This window comes from Vidua macroura, chromosome 1 (genome assembly GCF_024509145.1).
Source record: "Vidua macroura isolate BioBank_ID:100142 chromosome 1, ASM2450914v1, whole genome shotgun sequence".
Lineage (NCBI taxonomy): Eukaryota > Metazoa > Chordata > Aves > Passeriformes > Viduidae > Vidua > Vidua macroura.
Window position 1 is genome coordinate 20,146,145 of NC_071571.1, and position 26,594 is coordinate 20,172,738.

At 37.0% G+C, this 26,594-nt stretch overlaps 2 protein-coding genes and 1 long non-coding RNA gene across 5 annotated transcripts in view; 1 reads left to right on the plus strand and 2 right to left on the minus strand.

Moving 5' to 3' along the window:
• LOC128815344 (macrophage mannose receptor 1-like) overlaps positions 1–22,829 on the minus strand; it is a 33,887-nt gene extending 11,058 nt beyond the window's left edge. The window contains exons 1-20 of the mRNA XM_053992025.1: positions 22,760–22,829; positions 20,152–20,547; positions 18,818–18,991; positions 16,763–16,921; positions 15,778–15,891; positions 14,506–14,652; positions 13,367–13,549; positions 12,666–12,823; positions 12,141–12,251; positions 10,950–11,065; positions 10,371–10,519; positions 7,121–7,320; positions 6,715–6,842; positions 6,007–6,094; positions 5,311–5,446; positions 3,096–3,134; positions 2,826–2,989; positions 1,700–1,767; positions 1,188–1,288; positions 310–452 (exon numbers count right to left, since the gene is read on the minus strand). Coding sequence (XP_053848000.1) covers positions 310–452; positions 1,188–1,288; positions 1,700–1,767; positions 2,826–2,989; positions 3,096–3,134; positions 5,311–5,446; positions 6,007–6,094; positions 6,715–6,842; positions 7,121–7,320; positions 10,371–10,519; positions 10,950–11,065; positions 12,141–12,251; positions 12,666–12,823; positions 13,367–13,549; positions 14,506–14,652; positions 15,778–15,891; positions 16,763–16,921; positions 18,818–18,991; positions 20,152–20,547; positions 22,760–22,829 — 2,844 coding nt within the window. The remainder of the gene's footprint in view (positions 1–309; positions 453–1,187; positions 1,289–1,699; positions 1,768–2,825; positions 2,990–3,095; positions 3,135–5,310; positions 5,447–6,006; positions 6,095–6,714; positions 6,843–7,120; positions 7,321–10,370; positions 10,520–10,949; positions 11,066–12,140; positions 12,252–12,665; positions 12,824–13,366; positions 13,550–14,505; positions 14,653–15,777; positions 15,892–16,762; positions 16,922–18,817; positions 18,992–20,151; positions 20,548–22,759) is intronic.
• On the plus strand, positions 249–5,930 carry LOC128815365 (uncharacterized). Of its 3 annotated transcripts, XR_008439628.1 has the most exons (6): positions 249–359; positions 2,300–2,399; positions 2,968–3,069; positions 4,864–4,939; positions 5,223–5,283; positions 5,490–5,930. It is a non-coding gene; the product is annotated as an uncharacterized LOC128815365 (long non-coding RNA). The 3 variants fall into 3 exon arrangements; XR_008439625.1 differs by lacking the exon at positions 5,223–5,283; XR_008439629.1 differs by lacking the exons at positions 2,300–2,399; positions 5,223–5,283.
• Positions 22,830–24,688: 1,859 nt separating the features above from the next.
• The window catches only part of LOC128815358 (macrophage mannose receptor 1-like), a 32,850-nt gene continuing 30,944 nt past the window's right edge, over positions 24,689–26,594 (minus strand). The window contains exons 28-29 of the mRNA XM_053992050.1: positions 25,969–25,998; positions 24,689–25,558 (exon numbers count right to left, since the gene is read on the minus strand). Coding sequence (XP_053848025.1) covers positions 25,314–25,558; positions 25,969–25,998 — 275 coding nt within the window. The 3' untranslated portion in view covers positions 24,689–25,313. The remainder of the gene's footprint in view (positions 25,559–25,968; positions 25,999–26,594) is intronic.

Here is a 26,594-nt window from a genome sequence, read left to right on the forward strand (position 1 = left end):
TATTTCTGATTTGTTCCATCTCAAATGACTGATTTTGTGCTACGCCCAGGGCTTTCAGATTAATCGAGTTCTTTGAAATATATATACAATGTAATATTTTGTAATAAATGTAAAGTTTTCCCAGTTTGCCTCAGGTGACCGCTTCTCAAGAAAACAAACATCTGTAAAACCACCATTTTGCAGTAATTAGCCAATGGGTTCGTTTTTTAATGCAACTGACAAAACTGTCAACTGACAAAAGGCCTCTGGTATATCTTTAAGTACCTTCCCAAACAGTAATATCATTGTGCTTAGATGAAAGTATCATACCTGATTTTTAAATAAAATCCAATCTGCAGGACATCCTCCAGGAGCTGAAGGTACTACTGAAGGAAAGGTTGCATTTATAAAACTTCTGTGCCTCTCACAGATATAGCCATTGGAAAAACCACAGTTGACATCATTCCACAAGCCTGAAATCAATTAAAGTTTAGGGACTAAGACACTGAATAAGATTGAAATTTGTGGGAAAGTGAACTAATTTCTGAAGTTCAGAAGCAATCTTCCTGGGAATGTGGGATAACCTGCATTAGCTCAATTCTGCCTCCCATTGTCTCTGTATACAGAGGCACTTTGGTCCTGCTGTGACTGGGGGAGGTGGCCAGATGAGATGGCCTCTCAGTGAAACCTTCCCAAACAACTCTGTTGCACTGAAAGATGCAAGTGTCAAGTAATGCCTAATCAGTGAAAGCACTATAGAATGTGAAACTCTGTATACGTTCTATTCTTTTGCTAACTATTCTCTTACTACTAAAAATATTATCTAATTATTAAAAAAAAATATAAAACTGTTATTATAAATTCAAATACTTTCTATTATTTGGAAATATTTTCAATTCACTATTAACTAATTATAATGATTTTAAAAAATAATTGCTGTTGATTTGAATTGAACATTTTCTTTGTGAAGCTGAAACATCAGTGACGAAATTGCCATTGCATTCCCCATTAAAATCAATTTCTTACACTCCAATTTTATGGATAATATCGCCCCTGAAAAAAACTCAGATATAACAATGATTCTTTATAATGAATGTTTCTCAAGATTTCTGGTAAAGAATGGGTGAAAATTGACAAGAGATTTTAAATAAACATTGGAAGAGCAGCAGCCATAAAATCACTTTAAAAGCCATAGTTGTGTAACTCACCATCTTTTTTATTTAAAACCACACAATTTTCTTGAGCTAGTGCAAAGTTGGGCTCACCCTGTGCCCAAGCTGAATAGTGCACTGGGCTTCCACTCATCCAGCTGAAAAACAGTAATGGTTGCTGAGACAATGTCCATGAAACTGTTGAGAAAAATCTTCCTTAACATACTAAAAATATTTTTGAAAAATTACAGCTGAATATCTCTGTAAATTAAGATTCCATTAGGACTAAAAGACCTTATATAATGAAATCCCTGCATATCAAGTCAAAGACAATAATACCTTTATTTTTAACAGATATTATCGACATATTCATAGCATACAAAAATTCCATTTAGAACTGTGTTTGTACAGTGTAGTTTAACCAAGGGAGAGCACACATTTCAACAAGCATTATCACTCTCTGAATCTTCATTTAACTCCTTTGCAGTAGTTCCTCCAGAAGGAACTCTGGGCAGTACAATACTCCTACAACTGCTTGTTATGGATCTTGATGTAGTCTATTTACCTACCTGAACTGTTGATCAGCATTCTGGATTAATCCTATGAGATATGAGTTCAATTTGCCATTTTTTAAGATCTAAACATAAAAATATTTTAATTAGTGTTTTATAATATTTATTAGTCATCTAATAAAAAAAGGTGTAAATATTGTGCTATGGAAGCAACAAAATGAATACATATTCTTTAAATGATTGTGCACAGTCACCTGAGATACCATACAACTTATAGTTCTGCTTTATTATTATTTTTGTTGATACATTCCCATTTTTGGCTGAATTACTGGTATGATCAAAGCTTTTAAAGTTCTGTTCTCATTTTAAAAAGAAAAAGTCATAGAAGACTTGAGAAAAACATTAAGTATAAAATTTTTGATACTTTCCTGGTTGTAAGCAGCTATGGAATTCTTGTGCCTCAAACTGTCTGAGCTCTCCTCCTGTCATATCCTTTCCCACACAATAAAAGCAAACATCTAGTAGTGTGGCTCAGAAAGGTGATTGTGTGGCTGTGTTGGTATTAGCAAAGCAAGCAGGATTATGGCTGAGGTTTGAGGTACCATCCATGCTATTAAGTTGTCAGCATTCCCCTCCTGTGCTTTGGACATGGTACAGGAAAACTAATCCATGAAGGACTGTTGGAATGATCAGTCTAACCTGGACCAGTCTAAGCCTTTCTTTGAAAAGCTGTTTTGGAGAGCGACATGACCATCAGGTAGGACTATCCAAGCTACGCTAGCAGTTACCTCACATCTATGCAACACTGTGTTGTAGAATAAGATATTCAGAGTAGAGGCAGCCACCCTGTCAGAAAACTCTGAGAATATACCTACCCTGCCTGTTCATTGCTCCTTATGTATTTGCTCAGAACTCCATTCAGACTAGAATGGACAAGAATATACCCATCCTAGTAAACATCAAATTATTTTACATGTTTTTTTTCCTAAAGTGAAGATTCATTTCATAGTATTTTTTCATAGAATAATTAAACCTAATCCTAATAAAATTTTAGTAGTTGTAATATTTGGTAAAAGTGGTAATATTGTGCAACAAGCACATTCTTCTGTACTTCACAAGCAGAGGATATGTACAAAGGGTATATGAGCCGTGTAGTGTATGACATAACAAAATCTCCTCTTACGTATTTCCACAAAAATTTTCTTTCACTATTATTTCCAACAGTAGCAAGATTTCCATGATGGTTTTTGCAGAATGTTCTGGCTTTATCCATAGAGGTCTTTTCTGGGCTGAAAAAATATTGTTTGTCTCCTTTTACAATCCAGCCATCTTCTGTGACTTCATATGCTGGAACACAGAAGAGAAATCTCTACATTCGTCTCAGTTCTTACACAAAGCTGGTGGTGTTACATCGCATCACCCTTTAGGTAAGTGAAAATAAACAGAAGCTTACTGGTAGAAGGGCCCAGAGGTTCTGGTTTCAAGCGTGTCCCTGTAATGAAATGGGATAAAAAAAGATGATGTAAAATATTTCCCAAACATTGTGTTTGGAACACATAAGTGTTCAATAAATGAAAATTATTTTAATGTTTATTAACTTTTCACATTTTACATATTCAATGCAGAATATATTTATATAGTCTCTTCGGTGCAAAGTTAAGAATGGATGCTCGGGGAATAAAAGATGCATTGCAGGCCTACATCTCTGTCTTGGTAGATTTTTGATAAGTGCATCTTGAACATCTTAAATATTGCCTAACTGGGATGGCTGAAGTTATTCTGAATGACTTTGTTTTTGAAAGAACACTAAATAGAGAAAAAACTCCAACATTGGTAGACTTTGAACAATTCTTTACAGACATTGTGTGGTATTTGAACAAGAAATTCAAATACTAAACAAAGTTTTGCTTTTTTACATATATTTATAATTTATATTTATTATTTATATTAACATTTTATTAGTATTTATTTATTAGTTAAACTTTTTTCTGTGTAGCTGCTTTGACAAGAATTACATTACCATTTTTTGAAAAATTTAAACAAAAAAGTTCCTTATCACATGAAGTGTGATATTTGAGAAATGTTTCTCTAGACATGTAAGGCCAAGAGCTATAAAAATGTAAAACAAATGTCACCTATACAAATGTCCAGGCCATCTGTATGGGGCTCTGAGCAACATGGTCAAAGGTTGGGGAACTAGATGATCTTTAAGGTCCTTTCCAACTCAAACCATTCTGTGATTCCATGTTTTTTTCTCACAGGAATTTATTGCAATGTTTGTGTTGTTCTGTGTATAATTACATTTTATTAAGTGTGTGAACATATGCTTGAGTTAAAAACAAGGTCAGCTTTTAAAAATAATCCATTGTATGGTTGGTTACAAGCTAAACAAGAAAATGGATACAAGATTTAAAAAAAAAAACACCCTAATATATCTGCTCTGCAAGTATGAAGTATTCTGTCGATTTCAGCATGCCATTATGCACTGCTGACTAATGATGGCAATTTCTTCAGGCTGTAATTTCTGCCATTCATATGCTACTACTAATTAACAGTAAACAGCTACTATTGACACTTTGCTAATGATTTTTAGCTGTGGTGATTATGCAGGTGAGAACTCACAAAGGAGCTTAACAGGAAAAATATCTTCACAACATCTCTCTGAGATAGAGGTCTATGATTATTACTTTATAAGTATGAGAAGCTGAGACTATGTGCCTTGGTTAGAAAATTGTTTTGAATAATTCAGCAGCACAGAAATTATGTTTTTTAGAAAAGTAGTAATTGAAGCTAGTGTGAAGGAGCCCAGGGAGCCACCAAAGGAATATTGCTGTTACTGTGGGAAGGAAAATATGTAGCCCAACACATAGCTATTCCTCTCTAATTTCACTGAATATTTTTCCCAACAGTAGCTGAGAAAAAAGGGAAGTAGAGATTTTTCTACTAGTATGTGATGAAGATGTGAAACTATATTAAAGTATTTTGAAGCTTTCATTGCCATCTTTTTGTTACAGCAGGCCTGTTGTTACAGGCTTGTCTTTACATGTCATCTTACAAAAACAGTGATTCTATGATGCTGGTAGTGTTGTTTAATTTAGAGTAGGTGAGTATTGTGCTGTTGTGTACCAACATCTGAGCAGAGGATTGAAGTTTCACTTCACAAAGGATATGGATATTCAAAATAATATTTTTCTTTTTATATTTTTTTCTTTGAATTGCAGTCCTCTCTTCCTCCCTCAGACAGAATTTCTGTTTTGGCAAAAATTTGCTTTTGTACAGAGCAGTGAATATTGCAAGGTAAGCTCTTAGGATTGCTTTCACCATATTTTCTTTTTTTTTTTAATATTAAATATATATATATATGATATTTTCTTTCATAATTTTTTTATTTTAATCATATTATTACACAATTACATAAAAAGTGTAATTTTATTAAAGGTTGTCATGGAATGTGCTTTTTATAATGAAAAAAAAAGTGTATGGTTAACAGCTGAAATCTTGTATTCTGAAGATATTTATATGTCTTGACCTACTTTTCTGTGTGCAAAATTCCTGTGAAATCAACAAAATTTTCTACCAGTATGTTACTTGTAGAGCTTCCTGTTATGATGGAATGGATTCAGCTTGAATTTCTTCCTAAGGTGAGTTTAGAGTAAAAGGTAACCTACCTTTCTTTATTTCACAAATCCAGTTATGACTGTATTCACAGTGCTCCTTAATCCATGACAAGGAAGGGTTTTCACTGATTGCTCCACAATCTTGAAATGCAGTATCGTAAAAATAGTCTCTTGCTTTATAATTCACCTACAGAGAAAAAAAACCCTGTGCTTTTTATTTTAATCTACAGGAGGAAAAACTGTACTCTGTAAGGAATGAGAAGTAAAGCAAACGTTTCCAAACACTCCTTTTCCTCCTTCTCTGTCTGTGAAGCCAATGTGAGCTACTAAAGTAATTACAAACACTGCAAGAGGAAAGCTCTGAGTTTATGCAGCATCTAACAGACTGTAGAAGTCCCACAAAAACTGGAATCAAATGACATTATAAATAAAACAGGAAAAAGGAACATGGCAATTTATCACCAGAAACCAACAATAGTCAGGAGAGACCTTTCTCATATATGTGTGACTTGGATAATATCTGTAGCTGAAAGTAGTCCTTTGTCTTATCACTTTTGTGATGGTATAACCTCAGGTTTTATTTTGTTTTTTTCCAATCTAGTATGAAGAATAATGATTCAGAATTACCCATTTGCAAAATAGACATTTTTGGAAATTCTTATACACTTTTTATACACACCAGTCATGGAAATTTCTCCAACAGAAAAATGTCAAAACAGAAGGAAACTGGGATGGTGAAACACTCACCGGAGAACCATCACTCCAGGAAAGTCCGCCGTCAGGATCCAAACACTGCAAACCTATCCAGAAAGGCTGAAATGATGGGGATTTCTTTCTAGAGTGTGAAAAAAAATGTACAGTGGAAGAGGATATATGTTGTTAGCTCTGCTCAATTTTAAAAGTTACGTGGGACAATAACTCTGACACTTATTGAACACTTCAGTGCAGAAATTTTAAAAATAAAAAGTACTGTTGGTCAGCAAACTCCCATTGGCAAGTACATGAAGTTCACACCTTAAAACTTCCTTCTTCGCAAATGGTTGTATTGTAACCACAGCATGTTGGTTTTCTACATTGATGTTGTGATTATAGTGGTTTTTTTCTCAGAAATAAAATGTTCAGGCTATTGGAAGACAAAATTTGGTTTCAAAATGATTTGCAAACAAACTTAGAATAGGGTCTGTGGAGAAACATTCAATAAATTCTGTTGTTGGGTTGTTTTTTATCTGAATTTAAAATGTTTGTAGGTTATGACACATTTTAGGAGCTCCAAAAATTCTTTGAAAACATTGCTTGTATGAGACATTTTCACAGTTATTTCTCTTATTGTTATGGTGAAAACCAGATAGATTTTAAAATAATTATCTCAGGAGCAAAACAACAGTACCATTATTTTTTACTGTATCATGTGTTGTTACACCAAAATAGCAATTATTAGACAGTTTGCTTACTTACTTTATTAAGTTTTCTATCACTGTTTGCTCTTCTTCATTTCTAATGGCAGCCAGGTCTCCTCCTATTTCTCTGCAGAAATCTCGGGCTTCAAACCATGTTTTCTTTTGGTCTTCTTCTCTCACAAAGCCCTGTGAAAACACTGTGTTTTCAGTGTGCTAAACATAAATCTGCTGGTCGCCTTGAATAAGAAAAATGAGTAACCATTCCATTACAATTATCCATTATAATATGGATTCAAAAGTAATTGGATAACCTTACTTATCACTGATAGAATGAAAACTGCAGTGATATTTGAATAGTTGTGTAAAAGCTTGCTACATTGTTCCATTCTGTGATATTTAGATTGCTTATCTATTTGGTGCTCTCCTGTTTCCCAGGTAGGATTATAGCAAGAAACAATACTTACTCTGAAGCATGAATTAGTGCTATTGCTTGTATCCCAACCCAGGGGACATTTGGAATCAGAAACTGTTTCAGATGCAGCAGGAACAGTGACTTTTTCAGCTAATTTTTTGCAGAGAAATTTTGCCTTTACTTCACAGTTCTGAACGTCCCATAGTCCAGCTACATTTCCAGTCCTAAGGGCAACGCAACCAGCTTCCTTCCCTTTATGAGATAAAAAAAGAAAGTTGAAATGTTTTTTAAAGAGGCTCAACATTTTATGGCTCATGTAATTAATTTACAGAAGACTATTTGAAATATTAAATGTAGTGTCCACTCAGAGGAGGAGCTTTGTGAAAAGAGGAAACCAGCAAGTCCTTCATCATCATCCCTTCCCTTTGAGTGCATGAACAGCTCCTTGCCCACCTCTTTCCTCTGCCACTCATGACAAGTCTTTGGCAGCTCATTGCCGAGGCTGGAAGGGATTTCATCCTTTCTGCTCAGTTTGATTTTGCTCTTGGAAAAAATGAGGAGTCAGGAAATAAATATTTTCATGGCATCATAGAAAATCATAGCATGATTTAGGTTGGAAAAGATCTGTAAGATTGTAGAGTCCAACCATTAACACAGCACCACCAGGCCTACCACTAAACCATCAGTGTCACATCTACACATCTTCACATCTTGTAAATACCTCCAGGGATGGTGACTCGACCACTTCCCTGGACAGTCCATTTCAAGGCCTGAGCATTCCTTCTGTGAAGAAACTTTTCCTGGTATCCAATCTAAAGCTCTCCTGATGCACCTTGAGGCCATTTCCTCTTCCCGTATTACTTGTTACTTGGGAGACGAGCCTGATCTCCACCTCATTACAACATCCTTTCAGGCAGTTGTAGAAAGTGATAAAGTTTCCTCTGACCCTCTTTTCCTTCAGGCTAAAAAACCCCAGCTCCCTCAGTCACTCCTTGTTAGACTCATGTTCCAGACCCTTCACCAGCTTTGTTGACCTTCTCTGGACACACTGCAGCATCTCCATATTTTTCTTCTAGTGAGGGACCCAAAACTGAACCCAGGATTTGATTTGCAGCCTCACTCGTACCAAGTACATCAAAGACATTTTAGTTTCAAAGACAGAATGTTCATATGTGTCATCATCAAAGTTAGAAAACAATTTAGAATTAGGGAACACAGAGAGTTCCGTAGTAGTATATATTTAGTCCAGTGGTAGTGATGCCTTAAAGAGCCTAGAAATGAAACAACATACTTTTGAGATAATATTAGAATAGGAGGTAATATAAAGGCCGGTCTCTTTCAGGGACAGATATGAAAAATGCCCACAAAATTCTCACCCCACCACAGGGTGAATACAGTTTTACAAGTTTAGCAAATTAACATAATTTACAAAAATCACCAATAAGAGACATAAGAAGTGAGGTAATATCCCTCAGTTCAACCCTCTCTAAATCACAGAATCACAGAATCACTAGGTTGGAAGAGACCTTTAAGGTCATTGAGTCCAACCCATGCCCTAACACCTCAACTAAACCATGGCACTGAGTGCCATATCCAGTCTTTTTTTAAGCGCATCCAGGGATGATGACTCCACCACCTCCCCCAGCAGACCATTCCAGTTCTTGATCACTCTTTCTGTGAAAAACTTCTTCCTAATATCCAACCTATATTTCCCTTGGCACAGCTTGAGACTGTCAGACTGTTTTGTCAGTTGCTGCCTGGAGAAAGAGACCAACCCTCACCTGACTAAAACCACTTTCAGGAAGGTGTACAGAGTGATAAGGTCACCTCTGAGTCTCCTTTTCTCCAGGTTAAACAGCCCCAGCTCCCTCAGCCATTTCTCATAGGGCTCATGTTCCAAGCCCCTCAGCAGCCTCGTTGCCCTTCTCTGGGTGCGCTCAAGCTCTCAACGTCTTTCCCAAACTGAGGGCCCAGAACTGGACACAGCACTCAAGGTGTGGCCTCACCAGTGCCGAGTACAGGGGAAGGATGACCTCCCTAGTCCTGCTGGCCACACTATTCCTGATACAGGCCAGGATGCTGTTGGCCTTCTCAGCCACCAGGGCACACTGCTGGCTCCTGTTCAGCCAGCTGTGGACGAGTACCCCCAGGTCCTTTTCTGCCTGGGCACTGTCCAGCCACACCGTCCCCAGCCATAGCGCTGCAGGGGGTTATTGTGGCCCAAATGCAGGACTCGGCACTTGGACTTATTAAACTTCATCTTACTGGACTCTGCCCGTTCATCCAACTGTTCCAGGTCTCTCTGCAGAGCCCTTCTCCCTTCCAACAGATCAGCACATGCTCCCAGCTTAGTGTAGTCTGCAAACTTAGTAATGAACGACTCAATCCCCTCATCCATGTCATCAATAAAAACATTGAACAGAGCTGGCCCCACCACAGACCCCTGAGGGACACCACTGGTGACTGGCCCCAGCTGGATGCAGCACCGTTCACCACCACTCTCTGGGCCCGGCCATCCAGCCAGTTCCTAACCCAGCAAAGAGTGCTCCTGTCCAAGCCGTGGGCTGCCAGCTTTTCCAGGAGTATTCTGTGGGAGACAGTGACAAAGGCCTTGCTGAAGTCCAAACAGACAACATCAACAGCCTTTCCTGCATCCACCAGGCAGGTCATAAAAGGAGATCAGGTTGGTCAAACACGACCTAACCCTCCTAAACCCATGCTGGCTGGGTCTGATACCCTGGCCAACCTGTAAGTGCTGCGTGATGACAATATAAACTGCTCCATTACCTTACTGGGCACTGAGGTCAGGCTAACTGGCCTATAATTACCAGGATCCTCCTTCCCACCCTTTTTGTGAATGGATGTCACATTGGCCAGCTTTCAGTCATCTGGATTCTTACCAGTGAGCCAGAACTGTTGGTAAGTGATGGAGAGCAGCTTTACAAGCTCATCTGTCAGTTCCCTCATCACCCTGGGATGGATCCCCTCTGGGCCCATAGATTTATGAACATCCTCCCCCTCAGACAGAAACTAAACTTTGTTTATGAAAATATATCTTGAAGAGCTATTTTTCAGCCTTGGTTCCCAGAAAAAAAGCAAGATAGGATAGGGGCCTTGTACCCCCCGGGGCTTGGAGCTCTGGAATATGTTTTGTCCTTCTGGATAGGGAAAAGATAGGGAAAAGCACTGGGACTAGCTTCTAATACCATAATAAGCTACCATATATATATATAACAAATATATGTGTAAAGAATACAGAGAATATATAAAAAGGCAAAAATCATTTGGCATCAGTAGAGTACCAGGCATTGCTGCATTCCAGTTTGTGTACAGAACACCTTCACCAGTCACCCACTTGAAAATCCCTTGCTCTTCCATGTCTGAGAGACCAATCCAAAAATACTTCTCAGAGCTCAGACCAGTGAGGCTGGTCAGGTAGGCTTGCTCATATCTGAAATGACAGGAGTCAGATGGGATTAAGCCTAGCTTTCCTTCTATCTTCCACTCCTCAGCATCCAAACTTCATACAGCTAGAATGAATAGATTTTCCATTAAATTTCCTCTTATGAGGAATGTGTTGTTTAACTGGGTCCCAGCTGCAATAGGGGGTGAAGTTGTGCTATACTGAAAAACTATCCCTTACATAGCTGAAGTTGCTGTTGTCTGTTCTTTCAAAGTAAAGTACTAGAAAACATCGATGTGTAAATTATTTTTAGTAAGAAAACCATACTGCGTTTATTCTTTTTTTTTTCTTCAGAAAAAGGATATTCTGGGTTTTTTTGGTTTAGGTGTTTGTTTTTTTTTTTCAAAAAGTTCTCAACTATTTTTTAAAATTCCAGTATTATTGCATCAGATATACAATTTTTAAAATCCTTTCATACCTGTCTCCTATACTTGTTAAATAACCATTGCTCCTTTCACAGGTTTTCTTTGCTTCTGAAAATGTTACAGAGGTATGTCCAATCAGGTAACAGTAAAAACCATATCTTTCCCAACCCTGCCAAGAACACATGAAATAAACTTCCAGTTAAAACCAACATATGTTCTAGTACTTGAATTTCAATTAATACACATAAGCCAACATATTTTTAATATAACTTAACACTATTATGTATAAATTTGAATTCCAGTGTACCAATGGAAATTCAGCTTAGCAAACATTCAGGGCAGAAAGAAGAGATTTAATGCCCATGAGTCTCATTTTTTTTGACAATAATGGATAAATTTTTACTGGTAAAAACATCAGAGGGACACAGAGATGAATAAAATTATACCTTGCTTGGAACAAAAAAAGAATAGTCTATATTATAATAGAGATGCTGATTCAAGTTTCTTATGTTTTTGAGGCTAAAGGAACAGTAAATACACTAATTAATTGATTTAATACATCAGGTCACCTAAAAAGTCTGACTGAAGAGGTAACATAGAAACCACTGAAGAGCAAAATTCTCAAAATTACAGCTGAATTACAAGTCACTTTTCCCTTTTATGCCATCTCAAGATTTGCTTGCTGCACCCAAGAAAGGCAAATAAACTCTGCGTTCAGTATTTGGCTGCTGCTTAACTCCATTGAGCACAATGAGTCTCAGCTCTGTTCCCCATATGGGCTTGTGGGAAAGATTACTAAATATAGAATAGGAGTAAATAGAAAAGTATAAAGAGGGAAAAGAAGGGGAAAAAAGTGGTAGGATAACTTGCTCAAAACAAATTCACTTATAAGAAGGATTTGATTGTTTTGATTTGGCTTCGGTAGTGAGATTTGTCATCATCTTGCATCATGCTGCCTAGTCCAGAATTGTTACCAGTCCCTACTACATGTTCAATAACCACAGATGGTTGCAGAACAATATAAAAGACATGCAGACAACCACAGAATTGGCTTTAGCCCCTTTCACAGAAAGTTCTGAGAGGTAATAGGTCTGACTTATTCCTCATATGGGAATATAGTGAAAATTATCACCCTGAATTTGTTCTGGAATAACACTGTTAGGGAAGGAAAAAAAAAATCATTTCAGTGTCAAGAGGAGCTTGTGAAATTTTGCTAAGCAGATTCTTGGTTATGCTTTCTTTACCTTCAGGCAGGCAGGATCAGTCTTTGGTATTCCAGAAACTCCTTGTAGTGGGTCGCTTCTGCAGATGTAGCCTAACTTCCTGTCACAGTCACTGTCTGCCCAGTATCCATCCTAGTTGCAGTTTGGGAAGGGGTGAAAAACAGTGAGGCAGAACCTTTTTACATTAGAAACATTATCATTCTTTTCAAAGTACTATTTCAATTTGAATATCTGTACTTTTTAGTGCATTCCAGGTATTTGAGCTTGGAGGTGAGGTTATGTTAAGCTAAGTGGCACTGCCAGACTGTTAAGGATTAATTGGCATGTAATGTACACTCACAATCAGACAGGAACATTTACTATTTATATGGAATTTCATTTAAATTTAATTTAGAACAACCATATGTCTGAGTGAATAAAGATAACATTCTTTGATTCTATGCAACTTAGGAACTATGCTAAGTCGCATTAAAAATCTCCCTAGAAATGTAACCTAAAGTCAAATAGTGCAGTGCTGTACTGTATGATTCATGTGGAATGATTTACCTTTCCTGCCATAATGACACAATCTTCTTGGCCAGTGACTTCATGGGTTGGTTCTCCAGGCAACCACTTGGTATATGTCACAGGAGTCCCATCACTCCACTCAAAGTACATTTGAATTTTGAGGTCGTTCAGGCCAATCCACAGCTCATCCACAGCTCCTAAGGACAGGAATTCATTTGTGTTATTACCCTAGTTGAAACAGTCCATAGGAGCAAGATTTTATGGAGATGAGCTGAAATTGCAGTGTTGCAATGCAAATTCATCTGTATTAAAAGACAGAGTTTATTTTAAAATGTAATTCTCATTTTTCTTTCAGGAAGTTAAAAATGAGATACAGGCAGGAAATTAGATTTGTCAGTTTTATCAGTAAAGTACATTACTGTATCTACAGCTACGAGGTGTCTGATGCAGATAATCCACTCAAATGCTTCAGTGACTAGAGCTGTTATTTCCTTCAAGCTATTTCATGCAGTGAAAAACAAATGAAAATCAAAATGAAAATAATTAAAATGAAAATTAAAAGACCATAATGACTCCTCTTGTGTGTTTTTGGCTTTCAAGTTTTTCTAACGTATAGATCTGTGACCTTCCCTATAAATATTGATGAAAAGTAAGAAAGAATTATTTTATTTAAGTCCTGTAATATTTCTAGTAGTGCAGTTCTCTGTTTGTACCAAACACTGCCCTGTAGAAATACTCACTGTAGCCAAGCTGAGACAATATGAAGCCATGCTCCTCAGGGTTGTGGATACTGGCCAGGTCACCATTGCTCTTATTGCAGGAAATTAGGGCTTCTCTCCATTCTTTGGGGTCTCTATGAACCATGAAACAGTGACCTCCATAGGACAGCCATTCTTCTGGGCATTTAACAGACTCTACATCCCCTCAAAATCAATAGATATTGATTAAACTATTGATATAGTTTTTAAATGGTGCAAACTGAAGTCTAGAATAATTGCAATTACATTTAATATTTAGCTAATTAACCAATTAGAATGAAAAGGAGGCGGTAACAGATAAGCAGTACTTCATTCCTCACACATATATCTTAGTCTGTATGTTGCTGCTCATGGTACTTTTGCAGAAAGCAAACTTCATTTAAACAAAATAGGAAAACAGTGGAGCCAGTTGTTACTGGGCTTCACTAATGTGAAGTATTCACTGGTCAGAAGAATTCATGTGCAGCATTTCCACACAATATACCCCACCCAATTACATTTTTTATATTTCATAAAGGAAAGGCATTATTACTTCAGCACAAGTAATTCTCTGCACACATGGCTTTCCATGCCAACTCTCACAAAATAAACCCAAGAGAAGTATTGTAGAAAAGTGGTCCAAAGGAAGCTCTTTGCTGCCATCTTTCTAGACCAAAATTTTAGCAATATTTATAGATATCTAAAAAGATTGCCATCTTTTTGCAATCAAGAATTTACTCTGAGCCTACTGATGCCATTTTCACAAGGCTTCTGTGACAAACCTCAGTGTTTTCATTAGAATGCACTGCAGGAAGGGTGAAGCATCTCTAAGTTTATTTTCATGTCCATGCAGACCATGATACTTTCATGAAACTCTATGGCTTAACCCAGTGCCTCTGGAATTGTGAACAATAACATAAAGTAAAAAATGCTTGTGTGGTTAGTGGGCTCCAGGAACATTTTCAGTATTTAAATATATTTTGCTAAAGAAATAACAATATGCTTTGTTCTGTACCTGTCATCATAGCAGAAAAACAAATTTCAATGCTTGCTTTCTCTTTTTATTTTAAATAGCCATTAAATTTAACTTTAGTGACACAAATTATGCCTTTATCAAAAGGTTTTTTATTTGCTTGACATACCCGATGGAAGAATTGAAGGATCCTTTGCAGATGTTTCCTTTTTACAGATATAGCCAAGTTTCAGCTCACATGGCTGATTTTCCCACTTAGCATCTCTTCTGGGGTTTAGTACTGCACAGAGTTTTTCAGACTCAGGTTCAGGGCTTCCTTCATGGGATAAAAACACAAATTATTTTTATGTAGCACAGGGTTAATGTCAGCAGCAAAAGGAGCAATTTACTAAAGGTTATCACCTTTTCATGTGTCAATTATGGGCGCATGATTTCACTCCTACAATTATTTTTCTACCAGAGATAAGGAAATGTAATTTAGAAGTACCCATCAAAATATTTCTTTTGATGCTTATTGCATAATTCACACATTTGATTACAGAGTAGTGGTCCTTTCTGCATGTCCCTTTGGAATTTCAATGCAGATTTGCTCCTTGCTGCAAGCAGAACCTCCTGACATTCCCTCACAATTGCTGTCTCTCCTCTGCCTGCCTCTTCCACCAACACCCCCAGAGTTTTTCCAGAGGACCACTATCCCTGGGGAATGGTCAGTGTTTTCTTCTCAGAGAGGCCCACAGTATGATGAATTACTTCTTTTCCCCAGTCCCCACAAAAGTTACAACTTAATTCTGCACTGAACTGGAAGTGTGTAGATTAAATCATGCCCACAGCCATTGCTTGGGGATACAGGAGCCTTGGGGCTGTGGGCAGAGTGACCTGAGAGCCACCCTCTTAGCCCTGCAAAGCTTGAGGAATTTGACCTCAACAGAAGGTAGAAAATCTTCCACCAGACTCAGCAACTCTGGGCTTTCCCTTCATCTTCTGTGCCAGGTAAAAGCAGGTGGCATCTCTGAGTCTTGGGAAGGCTGAAAGTTGGACTATGCCTGCATTTATTCAGAATTTGCTGCAACTAGCTGTTGCCATGACAATAATTGCCTTTCAAAGATAAGCTGTCAATGCCATGAACTCTTGAATGAGAGAAGAGTAAAAAGCATAAGAAGTGAAGAGGAAGGCTTTGCAAGAGCAATGCTCTCTGGCAGCTGAGTCCTTGCAGGATGCAGGGTCTGATAACCCTGTGAAAGTTGTAGAGACACAGAGGATTTCACTGACTTGAAGGCAATCCCAGTAGGATACAGCTTAACTAGTGCATTTTACTTTATCTGCCTCTGATAGGAGATGAGATTATTTAGGTCTTCGACTTGAAATTCCATGTGTTATATCTAGTGAAGAAAAGCATAATTCTCAGGTTGTAGTTCCAAAAATTAATTAAAAAGATTACTACCTGGTGCCCAGTTAAAGTATCTGAAGGGAAAGCCACCGCTCCACTGCCAGCCACTGTTGAGATTCAGACTGTTAAGCCCAATCCAGAGAGAGGATCTCTTGCTGTCAATCAAATCTAGATAATCAAAAGAATTTAATTCTAATGAGAGTTGCTAGGAAAACTTAGCATTTCCAAAGTTTAGAAGAGAGTAAATTTGCCTAGCGATTTTTAAGTTCAGTACAGAATTCATGTTTACTGGTAATAAACTCAGAGGGGTTTTTTTCTGCAGATGAAGGGTAGAGAATTGAAAAAGGTTATTTTACTTATTAGTTTATCTGAACTTAATGTTATTCTACAGTTATATATAAACAATAAGCTTTGAAAATGGAATGACTGAATTTCTATTATTAATATTGTTATAAGTTTTCTTGCTTGTGGTGCAATTGATATAGGACCTTCATTCTACAGTGTGCATAAATCTATAAAGTCTATATAAAATTTGTATCGTATTTCAAAACAACTATTTCATTAGATATACATGAAGAATACTGATTTATTAACGCAAAATATAATCATAGAACGTGTCATATCATGTAATTGCCATATAATGGCTGTCTCCTGAAATGTTTCTTCTTTTAATTCCCCTTTCTGGTATCTTTCTGGTGTTTTCTGAGCTTGAGCTAACGTTTGCTTAATTAACTGGAAATTGCTAGATTTTTAAAATAAAATAAATAATAATATAAATAAATATAAATATATAATAATATATAATAAATATAAAATAAAATAATAATAATATAAATAATTTCAAATAGTAATTCCACAATTTACTGAAGATCCACTGATAAAAAGCTGAATTTACTATAATTTTGTTATTTCTGATTAGTATAGATACCATTTTCTTACATCAGCTATTCACTCTAATTTGATTAAAGCATGGAAACATTTGTAATCAGTCACAAAACCTTTCAAAAGAGTTTATACTGAGTCTTGGTTATTAGTTCACCTCTTAGATATATTTGTTCATGTATCTCCGTGACACTTAATAATTCTGCATTCTGTTGCTGACAGCTCTTCCTTGCTTGGTGCCATGTGAGAGCTGACTGGTGGTTTATCTGGTAGTAGGTTCCTGTCAAAGGATCTGTACTCCAAAATCTATCAATGTCTGTGTGAGAGAAAGGTGATTTAGTAACTGAGTTTGTAATACACATTTTACACAAAGTGTTATGGCAAAATTTAACTGCAAGCTTATTTGTGAAATAACATTTTGGAGCAATTAAGGCTCAGACCCACAAGTTATCTTGATCTTTGTTAAGAAAAGAGGGTGTGTCATTGACATTATCAGTGATAAGCCTTTCATCCTTTATTTGCACTTTCCCCTTCAAATTTTATAATCTCCAGGAGAAAAATAATATTGTAAAGAAGCCAATAAATCAAAACTGTGTCTTGTTAATTGTCTACCCTGAGAACCTGTTCAGAAGCTCATAGGCTATGCCCAGGTTTATTCTTGGCTGGAACACAACTGAAATGCACACATTTGCAGTAATGAAACTTGTCTTGTGAAATTATGCCATGACTCATCACATTTACAATGCTGTAGGCTTGGGGAACAGCAGCTGGAAAACTGTCCAGTGGAAATGGACTTGGGGGTGCTGGTTGATAACCAGCCAAATGTGAACCAGAGAGTGCCCAGGTGGCCAAGAAGGCCAACAACATCTTGGCCTGTATCAGCAACAGTGTGGCCAGGTGGAGCAGGGCAGTGATTGTCCCTCTGACTCTGCACTGGTGAGGCCACACCTCAAATACTCAGCTCAGTCTTGAGCCTGACTACAATAAACACCTTGAGGTGCTGGAGCACATCCAGAGGAGGGCAAGAGAGCTGGTGAAGGGCCCGGGCAGGAGCAGCTGAGGGAACTGAGGTTGTACTTGTGGTCTGCATGTGTTTTAGATAACCAGAATGTTGAAATTGTCTTCTGAGAGCTCACTGTAAGCAAAACTGTTCCCTGGGCAAGTACTAAAATAAGCTGTGATTACAACTTGCCCTAAATTTCTCTTTTGTTGAGAAAAAAAAAAAAAAATTAAATTTCTTGAATGGTTTGCTGGAGGAACTGTTTTCTATTTCTTATTGTGTTTCTTTATTGCTGATTCAGAGATTTTTAACATTCTTTTTTTTTAACTGTAGACTCACGTATTAGTGATAATGTCCCAACAATTTTATAATGGCAAATACTTCATGTTTTCTAGTTTATCTAATGAGGATGTCATGGGATTTTTGAAGCTACTGCTTGCAATATTGCACCAGAGAATAAATTTCACCAAATCAGTCAGAATGATGGTGGTTGGTGGTGGTTGAGAGTGAGTTGAACTTGGTTTGCCAGTGCAATGTCCTATCAAAATGACAAATTGTGATTCTGGTTCTGTGGTATTGAACTGAAAACTTAGGTTAGAGGCAGAATTTTTAATATCTTTATGAACATGTATTTTGGTGTTCTTTATCCTGCACTCCCATGACTATACTTTTATCTGTTAAGATAGCATTTTTTTTTGTAATATATTCTGAAACACTAAAACGGTGTTGGCTGATGATGATAGCATTTTAGTAATACCTTTGAGCCAATCTTTTAACTTTATATCTTTCAAAAAAACAAACTACATCCTCCCATGAACTGTACACCAATTTTATTATATAGAACAGGGCTTTGCTTGGGTAGAAAAGGTTAGACTACTGCTATCACAAATATCAGTGAGTATTAGACTGTGAATGGCATCTCAATTTTCAGGTGATTCTATGCTGAAGAGAGTCATATTTAAAGTACACTCTTTTTTTCCTCAGTCTTAACTACTGATGGACACACCCAGACAACTTTCAGCCTGACTGTAGGTTTTTAGTAAGTAATTTGTTATTTCTGTCAGGAATGTTATTGCATGAAAGAGACATTTTTGAGTAAAATTTAGGCCACTGTAAGGTTTTTCCCTTCTGCATTACTAACAGCATCCCAATATTGATATATTTATGTAGCAGTGTTGAGTTACAGGGTCTGCGTCAGTGTGTGGGACTTACTGGCAGCTGGACAGAACCCATACAAATGGTCCTCATCGAAGTTGGGTGTTGTTGCACACCAGAACAAGCCATCTGACCTGCCAGCAGCTGTGCACTCAGCGTACCATCTTCCACTCAACAGGAAGGGGAAGGCACACGGAGCTCCGTTGGAGTTTCCTAACAGTGTAAACAGGTCTGAGGGGGCAAAAGAGATGTTTTAATATAGCTTTGTGAATTAATGTGTCTGTATAAGACTACATGGAGAAAGCATGACAAGTGTTACACCAGTGTAACTGAGGAATCAACTGACAATTGACAGCAACACTGCTGTCACCAGCGATGTCTTCCACGGAAGCTCTTGGTAGGTCTCGCAATTGACCCTTTGCTTCTGGGTATTATCAGTATTATCAATCAGCTATACCAGCTAGAGATTGAGCAATTTCATGCTGTAGACAACTATGAAAGAGCTGCAGTGATTTTTATCTCATATATAATATATATAATATGTATTATATATATATAATAATATATATATAATATATTTTTATCTCATATATAATTTTCTAAAAATAGTGCTATCTTTTTATCATCTGGCTTAACTTCCACTTCATATGGTTCAATATTGTGGGATTTTTTGGTGTCTGAAATCTCCTAGAGCAACTGAAAGTATTATGAATGGAATTATTTCCTTACATTTAATATTGATGTATTAAACTTAGAATTTTTTTCCCTTTCATCCAATAATACTAATACAATTTCAGTATGCAGTTAAATAAAGTGCTTTTATTACAAATCCACAGAATCACAATATAGTTCAGGCTGGAAGAGATCACAGAGGGTTATCTGGTCCAGCCTCCCAGCTCAAGCAGGGCCATCCCAGAGCACATGGCCCAGGATGGTGTGCAGATGACTGTTGAATATCTCCAGTGAGAGAAACTTCACAACACCTCTGAACAATCTGTTCCAGTGCTTGGTAAAAGAAGTTCTTCCTCTTACACAAGCAGAACTTTGTGTGCTTCGGTTTCTGCCCATTGTGTTATTGCTAGACACCACTGGGAAGAGTGATTAACACTAACAATTAAAAAATCCCAACATCAACATTTGCTTTAAAAGTAAAGAACAAAATATATGCACATTTTTCTCACATACGGCATTCTGTCTGAACCTAAGCAGCTGTTTTTCTCTAGGATGGAGTGATACAGGCCTGAATATGCGAACTAATCATTCTCTAGTCCACCATTGCCTCAGGGGGATAAGTTGGTATTAGGCTAAAGAGGGCAGAAATCAAAGGACCCTATCTCTGATGGCAAGCAAGTGGATTCAATAAACCACCAAGAATAACCTTTAAACTTTACCTTCGTATCTTTGAGAGCATAAATTATCCATGGTTCCATAGATCCTCCATTTATCCATTGCCTCTGATCCTGTTTTTAGGGCAATATTTTCTTTTTTTTGGCCAGCACTGAGAAATAAATCTTCCCCTTGGATTGCCAAGGCTTCATTTCTGCATTCCCATTTCTGGAATTCACTTTTCTTGTTGCATGGGTACAGAGAAATTTTAGCCTGGTTTCTCTTATTGGGCACTCCCAAGCATTGTGCAAATGCCACACTCATTAATTGATGATCAGAGACCCACCTGAATTTTTGTAGGTCACTATTTTTCTTGCAAGCAGCTGTTGTGACTGCCTCAGAACTCTGAGCATTTAAACATAACTTAGTATCCTCATTGAATATTAAGAATACTTCCTTGTCTGTAAAACAAAACATTCAGAATAACTGGTTAGGGTGAGCACATGGTAAGGGGAGATTGTGAGGAGAAATATGTGCTGTTTATTCTGTGCTGAAGAATAGAATAGAATAAACTCATGTCAGGAGGCTGCAAATTTTTACAAGGATCAAATGGTATTTTCAAGACACATTTCATTCTGGGAAGGAAAAATAAGTACAGTTCAGTAAATACATGGGAACACAATACAGAGGAATAAGAGCACATAAACTACATAAAGAGAGCTTCAAATATGTGATCATAATAATGGAAATATATCTTCTTCTGAAATGCACATTTCATTCAAGAATTCCAAAAGAGACCTTTACTGAAAATTTGGAAGTTGGCCATAACTTTCATGCATTATAGATTTAGCTCCTGTGACATACATCTGCATGGGGTTGTATTTGTGCTTAATAGAGTTAGTGAACAAGCGTTCTGTGACGCTTGCTCCTGGAATTTACATGTTCTGTTATGGTTTGGGGATTTTTTTTTTTTTTTTAATTAAAAACTATGTAATGGTGACTTGTTACCTTGCCTTGATCCGGCATCCTTTCCTTAGCACATCTATCATTAGAAGTCAACATAATTCAGACAATCAATCACAAACATTGTCACCAGAACAAACACTGAAGAGCATATAGATACTATAGGTGTGGGCCTGCATGCCTGTGCATTGTGAGTGCCACACAAGATAGTTAACACTCCCAGAGGGTTACAGGCAGCCTGATGTTGTAATCCATTGAGATTAGTAAACCCTGCTGGGAAGGGCTGTCCAGAACTGCTGCTCTGCTGTAACACGCATAGCAAGTCCTCCTGGGCAAACAGCTGCATGCTCTTAAAAATGTCATGTAACATGCAGCTATCACTGGCTTTGGGTCACGAGGGATTGAAATTTGGACTACAAGGAATATTCTAGGACCTATAGAACAGGAGGGCAAGGCTTTGCCCTTCAGCTCTCTGTGCCTCAAATTCACACCTGGAAACAGAGATGCAGCATGACTGCCATATCCATCTGAGAGAATAGCTCTCGAGAGGCTGTGAGATTCCCCTCCACACACTAAAGTAAATTTTTAGGACAAGTGTAGGATGTTAGGGCAAGCCAATGTTGGTAGTGAACAGAGGAGAAAGTCTCTGGGAAATTCTGGGAGGGTATGACAGAAAGAATAGTTCTTGAGCTCTTCCAGAAAATCCCTGTATTACTTTGACCAGCTCAGTAATATAGGAGTTTCACTTCTGCAAATCTAAATTTGAAGCTGAGACTTAGTTTCTTCTTTCCTTGTCCATTCAGGCAAAAAGTTTTAAATATTATAAAGTCTTTAATTTCTTACCGCTCAGTAAATAAGTGCTTAATGTAGTCCCATAAGCACCAGCTAATTTCCCTCACAGAATTTTTGGATTAATAATAGGAGTTCTTGCTGGAAAGTCTGAAGTTTCTACTTTTGGGTCGGGTTCCCAGCTCACAGAGCAGGTGGGAGACCCCCTTTTTGCACAGGGTAGTGCTATCACAGCTCACATGGAACAATGTCTGCTTTTGGAAGCTGTGACGTGTACCCCACTCCACAAATCTCATGAACTGAAGGATAAAGTAAACACATCTTTGAATATTATCATCATACTTAAAAAGGAAGCTGTGGTCGGTCTTTGCCCAACTTCAGAGCCTTAAGTATCCTTCATCTTAATTCTTACTGCTGTAGTAGTTATTCCACAGCTGTTCTTGACTCTCAAATATTTCTATTTTTTTTTTTTTTTTAACTGGCTTCTTCTCAGCCACATTGCTACACCTTACACCAATCCACAAGTTCCACCTTATCCCACACAATCTCATGCTAAGGCTAGGAGATACACATGCAACACCCTATTAAATTACTTTATCCTTTTCATTTTTTGTGAGTAGCAAACATAACCAATAAATAAGTTGTACCCAAAAGGCAATCTTTATTCACATATGTGACTCAGTCCTGACTTCTGATTCCCAGCTTTACCCCATTTTGGATATTCCCCTCTCTTTAAAAGTAAATCAACATCTCTGTATCTGTTTTGTGGAAACCTCTGTGGACCACTCCCATTAGCAGAAATATGAAATGTAGAGTAGTAAATCTATGTGATAATCTTAAAGATCCAGAGAAACCATCAAGGCAACAAAGATGCCCACTTTCACATCCACATTTGCAGGGGATAGTAAAAAATAGACTCACCAAGTGTCTGAAAAGCAGTATGAACAAATAAGAGGAAAACTAAAACTGTAGAAAAGGTCAAGTTTTTCATTCTGTCTTCTTATTCACAAGGAGATGAGATGAAATTAATTGCTGCAGTAGAGGTCCTTAAAGAATCAGTTGGGGCTGGCTCCTTCTCGGTTTTGGAGATTTTTAGTTGAAAGAGAAAACCCTGGGCTCTAAATAAGGAAATATCCTGTCACATGTGGTATTTTGAAATCTATAAATAATTACAAAATTCAAACTTCGCATCTGAAAGTGAAGTTTCCATCCATTCAAATGCAATTGTCAAAGTTTGAACAGTTCAAGATCATTCCACTGAGTTGTTTTTAACTTTCTTGGTTCTGTTCTGGAATTGTAACTTTCTGACCCTCAAAGACAAGCAGGGAGTGCACTTTAAATAGATGTATCTTAAATGTCAGGTATATATACCTAAGAAACCCAGAGAAAAATATATGCTAATTTCTTAGCAAGAAAGGTCTTCACTGCTGCAAAAGATATGTTGATTTAATTTACTGCACTGAGCAATATTGACTATCTCAGTATGAAAAATTAACCCCCACAGGACAATTCAATTTTGCTCGGTGACTTGACAAAATGCATACATCTGCCTTTTATCTGTCCAGTGTATCAGCTAGTAGAACTAGTGTGCTGTTATTTCTTGTGAATTAATATTAGAAGAACCAATACAAATGAGCCAAATCTTTACAAATCTTTCTGTGATTTTGGAAAAAACTGCCTTTCAAAATTATTTCATTCCTAAAGTACAAATGAACTTAAGTAATTTATTATTTCTTTGTACCAAACATAAATGAGACAAGAATAGAGGAATAGTTTCAAATTTTACAAGTGAGCTTCAGTCATTTATTAAGTGGAAATGAACTACAGCTATGATGTACAACCCCCTTAGTAATTTTGAAAAAAAGGGAGGAAAGAAATTCAGCTGAAATTGCCCTTCAAATTTTCTCTCATTTTTCTTGGCTTTATTATGAAGACAAATCTAACAGTTTTTTCTGGAAGAGCAAAGCATCACTTAATAAGATAGAAGAAACTCATTCATACAATACAGAGTCTTTGGAGTTGTGTTATCAATATAAAATATAAAACATTTAAATAATGATATTATATTGGATTTTTTATCTGTTTATTCTTTTCATTTACTTTGCCTTAATCAGTAGCCATCAAACAGCACAGAATCCAGTTCAGTATTTACAAAAAAAAAAAAAAAAAGTGTATTTTTTGTAACTTACATGAAGGGAAGAAAAGAAGTTGAAAGATCAAGAGGACTGTCATTAAAAGTAGTTTGAGTAAAAAATGGCCTTTATTCCTTATCCCTTGCAATATGTTTTGTTTAATTGCCTTATCTATAAATTGTCAATCCAATGCCATGTAACATCTCCTCTGCAGTTCTTAGGCAATTTCCAAAGGTTTGTAATTCCCAGAGATCCTTGAGATCTTTTTCTCTTCAGAATGTCATAGACAACAGAGAATTCCTAGAAAACTTAAACATCTCAGTAAACCTCTAGACCATTTCACTAGCAAGGCACTGTTTTGTGTCCCACTCTTTTACTGGCCTGAATCATGGACACTGTGCCCAGTTATCAGTTCATTTATTAGAGAGGTGGAGGATAGTAAGCAAAGCTATCCTAAAATGAGTGATCAAGTAGACTAAAACCAAGTATGCATTCTTTCAAAATTTACTTGGCAACTACTTTATTTTATAGTTTATTTATGGCTTTTTTAGTCATATGCTTGTTCACGTTTCTGTGTCTCCTCCTGTCAACCTCTTTTTTCAGGAAGAAGACTCATTAGATGAACAAACCACGTATCATCTCCACATGCTAATTAAGCAAATTGAAATAATTGAAATGTTATTATGTAATATATCATTTGTTTATTCATATAGTCTCATGTTCATAATTGATAAAAAACATTCAAAGTCATAGAATAAGACTGTATGTAAAGATATATTTGTTTTGCAAAATTCAAGTTGAAGCCATGAATGAAGGACAAGTATTTGCATTGCATTTATAATATTATCACAAGGAAGATATTTGTGTTAAGGGTATAAGACAAGGGCAGCAATGGGGACAAACAATTAATTTAAATCTCTGTTTATTCCAAACATCACTTAAGTAACAGTGTGGAGGCTTCAGAACAGTATGGTGAGATACTCTCAAAGTGCAGGCATTAGGGTTTAGCGCTCTGCAAAGAGTGCTCAGTGTTAATCTTAACTCTGTATGTGATGCTGTCACAAATTCCTAAATAAGTAGCCATAACTTTTAAATCTAAATTCCCACTAGTTCTGTTATTTTCGTTGCTTGCTTAATTAGTAATTTTGTACAGTACTAAGTCAATAAATACCTGAGAGTATTTATTGAGGAGAATACAACAATAGTTCCTAATCTTTACCAAAGGGATAACTGCCAATTTTACTTCATAGCACAAGTTACATGCACCTAAGAGAGACTAAGGTTTCCTTTAGTTCAGCTATATGTTTTTCAGCTTAACCGTTTATTTTGGCTCTGTTATCCCATCAGACAACACTCTGTTCATTTTTTTCTTTGTTGTTGGTAGCATCACTTCCATTGTCCCCTGCAGTTAGGGCACGGCTGTATTCTAGCTGACTGCTGCTCTGCCTCACCTCTCTTCCAGTTCCACTTCCAGTTTTGATCTTGAACAAGAAATAAATCATGAAGCCCACCCCCAGTAAAATTATGATGATCAGAGTAAGTAGTATCCATATATTCAGGTGACCACTGGCTTTGTCCTTTTTGGCATCTGTAAATAAATAAAAAGTAAATAGAAATGAATGAACTAGAATGAACTGTAGTCACAAACAAATATAAGACTTTTGAAAACTATAATTTCTTCCTTAATTACCACGTGGAAAATCTATTACAATGTCTCTGTGTCAGTCTTTCTCATAGATATTACCAAAAGAGGACCTTACAAAAGGAGAACCAGAGAGGGAGTGATTTACCAAAGCATTTGATTGTCTTGGGGTTCCCTAAGGGTCTTACAGGTACTGATAAATTAGGCTGGGAAAAAATTCAATAGCAATTAAGTAAATTAAGCTCATATATATATATATATATATATATATATATATATATATATATACACTAAATAAATAATATTAAATTTAAGCACATCTCTTTGAAATTAATTGGAAGGGGAAAAAATCCTACCTTCCACGTTTCCAGCTGCTTTAAGAATAGCTGTCAAAGATAAAGGCAAATGTTTAGTCAAAATCTAAAAAGGTCATATTTTCTTCCTGACACTTTCATGTTAGCAAAAGGTCTGGTAACCTGCACATCATCATCACTTCTGGAAACACATCTGCTAAATTAGAAGATCTGAAAAGGCATGAAGGGTTTTTAACATCATATTCCCTTCAATAAAACTACAGTGTTTTGCATATTAAATCCCCCTTCTTGCTTCTTTTGTAATAACCAGAATATTTCCAAGCTAAGTAGTAATGGTTCCTGACTGTTTTCAGAGGACTCTTCTCCGCTATTAATTAACCCTGCCCTTTCCAACAGGTCTGTTTCTTGTGGAGACTGGGAAAACTTGATCGACTGCTGAGGACAGTTGAGCTTTCCTGTATCACACAGAATTCTTTTGAGACCCAGCAGGCCTTAATTTACCACAGTTTATTTGCATCTATAATCACACGTATAAACTCAAGCTTTCTTGCGCAGCTTTTCCCGGCTGTGCACAGAGGGCGCCGTCTGCAAGGCTTTTCCCGGCCGGCTGGGTGGGAGCTGCTGGGAGCTGCTGGGAGCTGCTGGGAGCTGCTGGGAGCTGCTGGGAG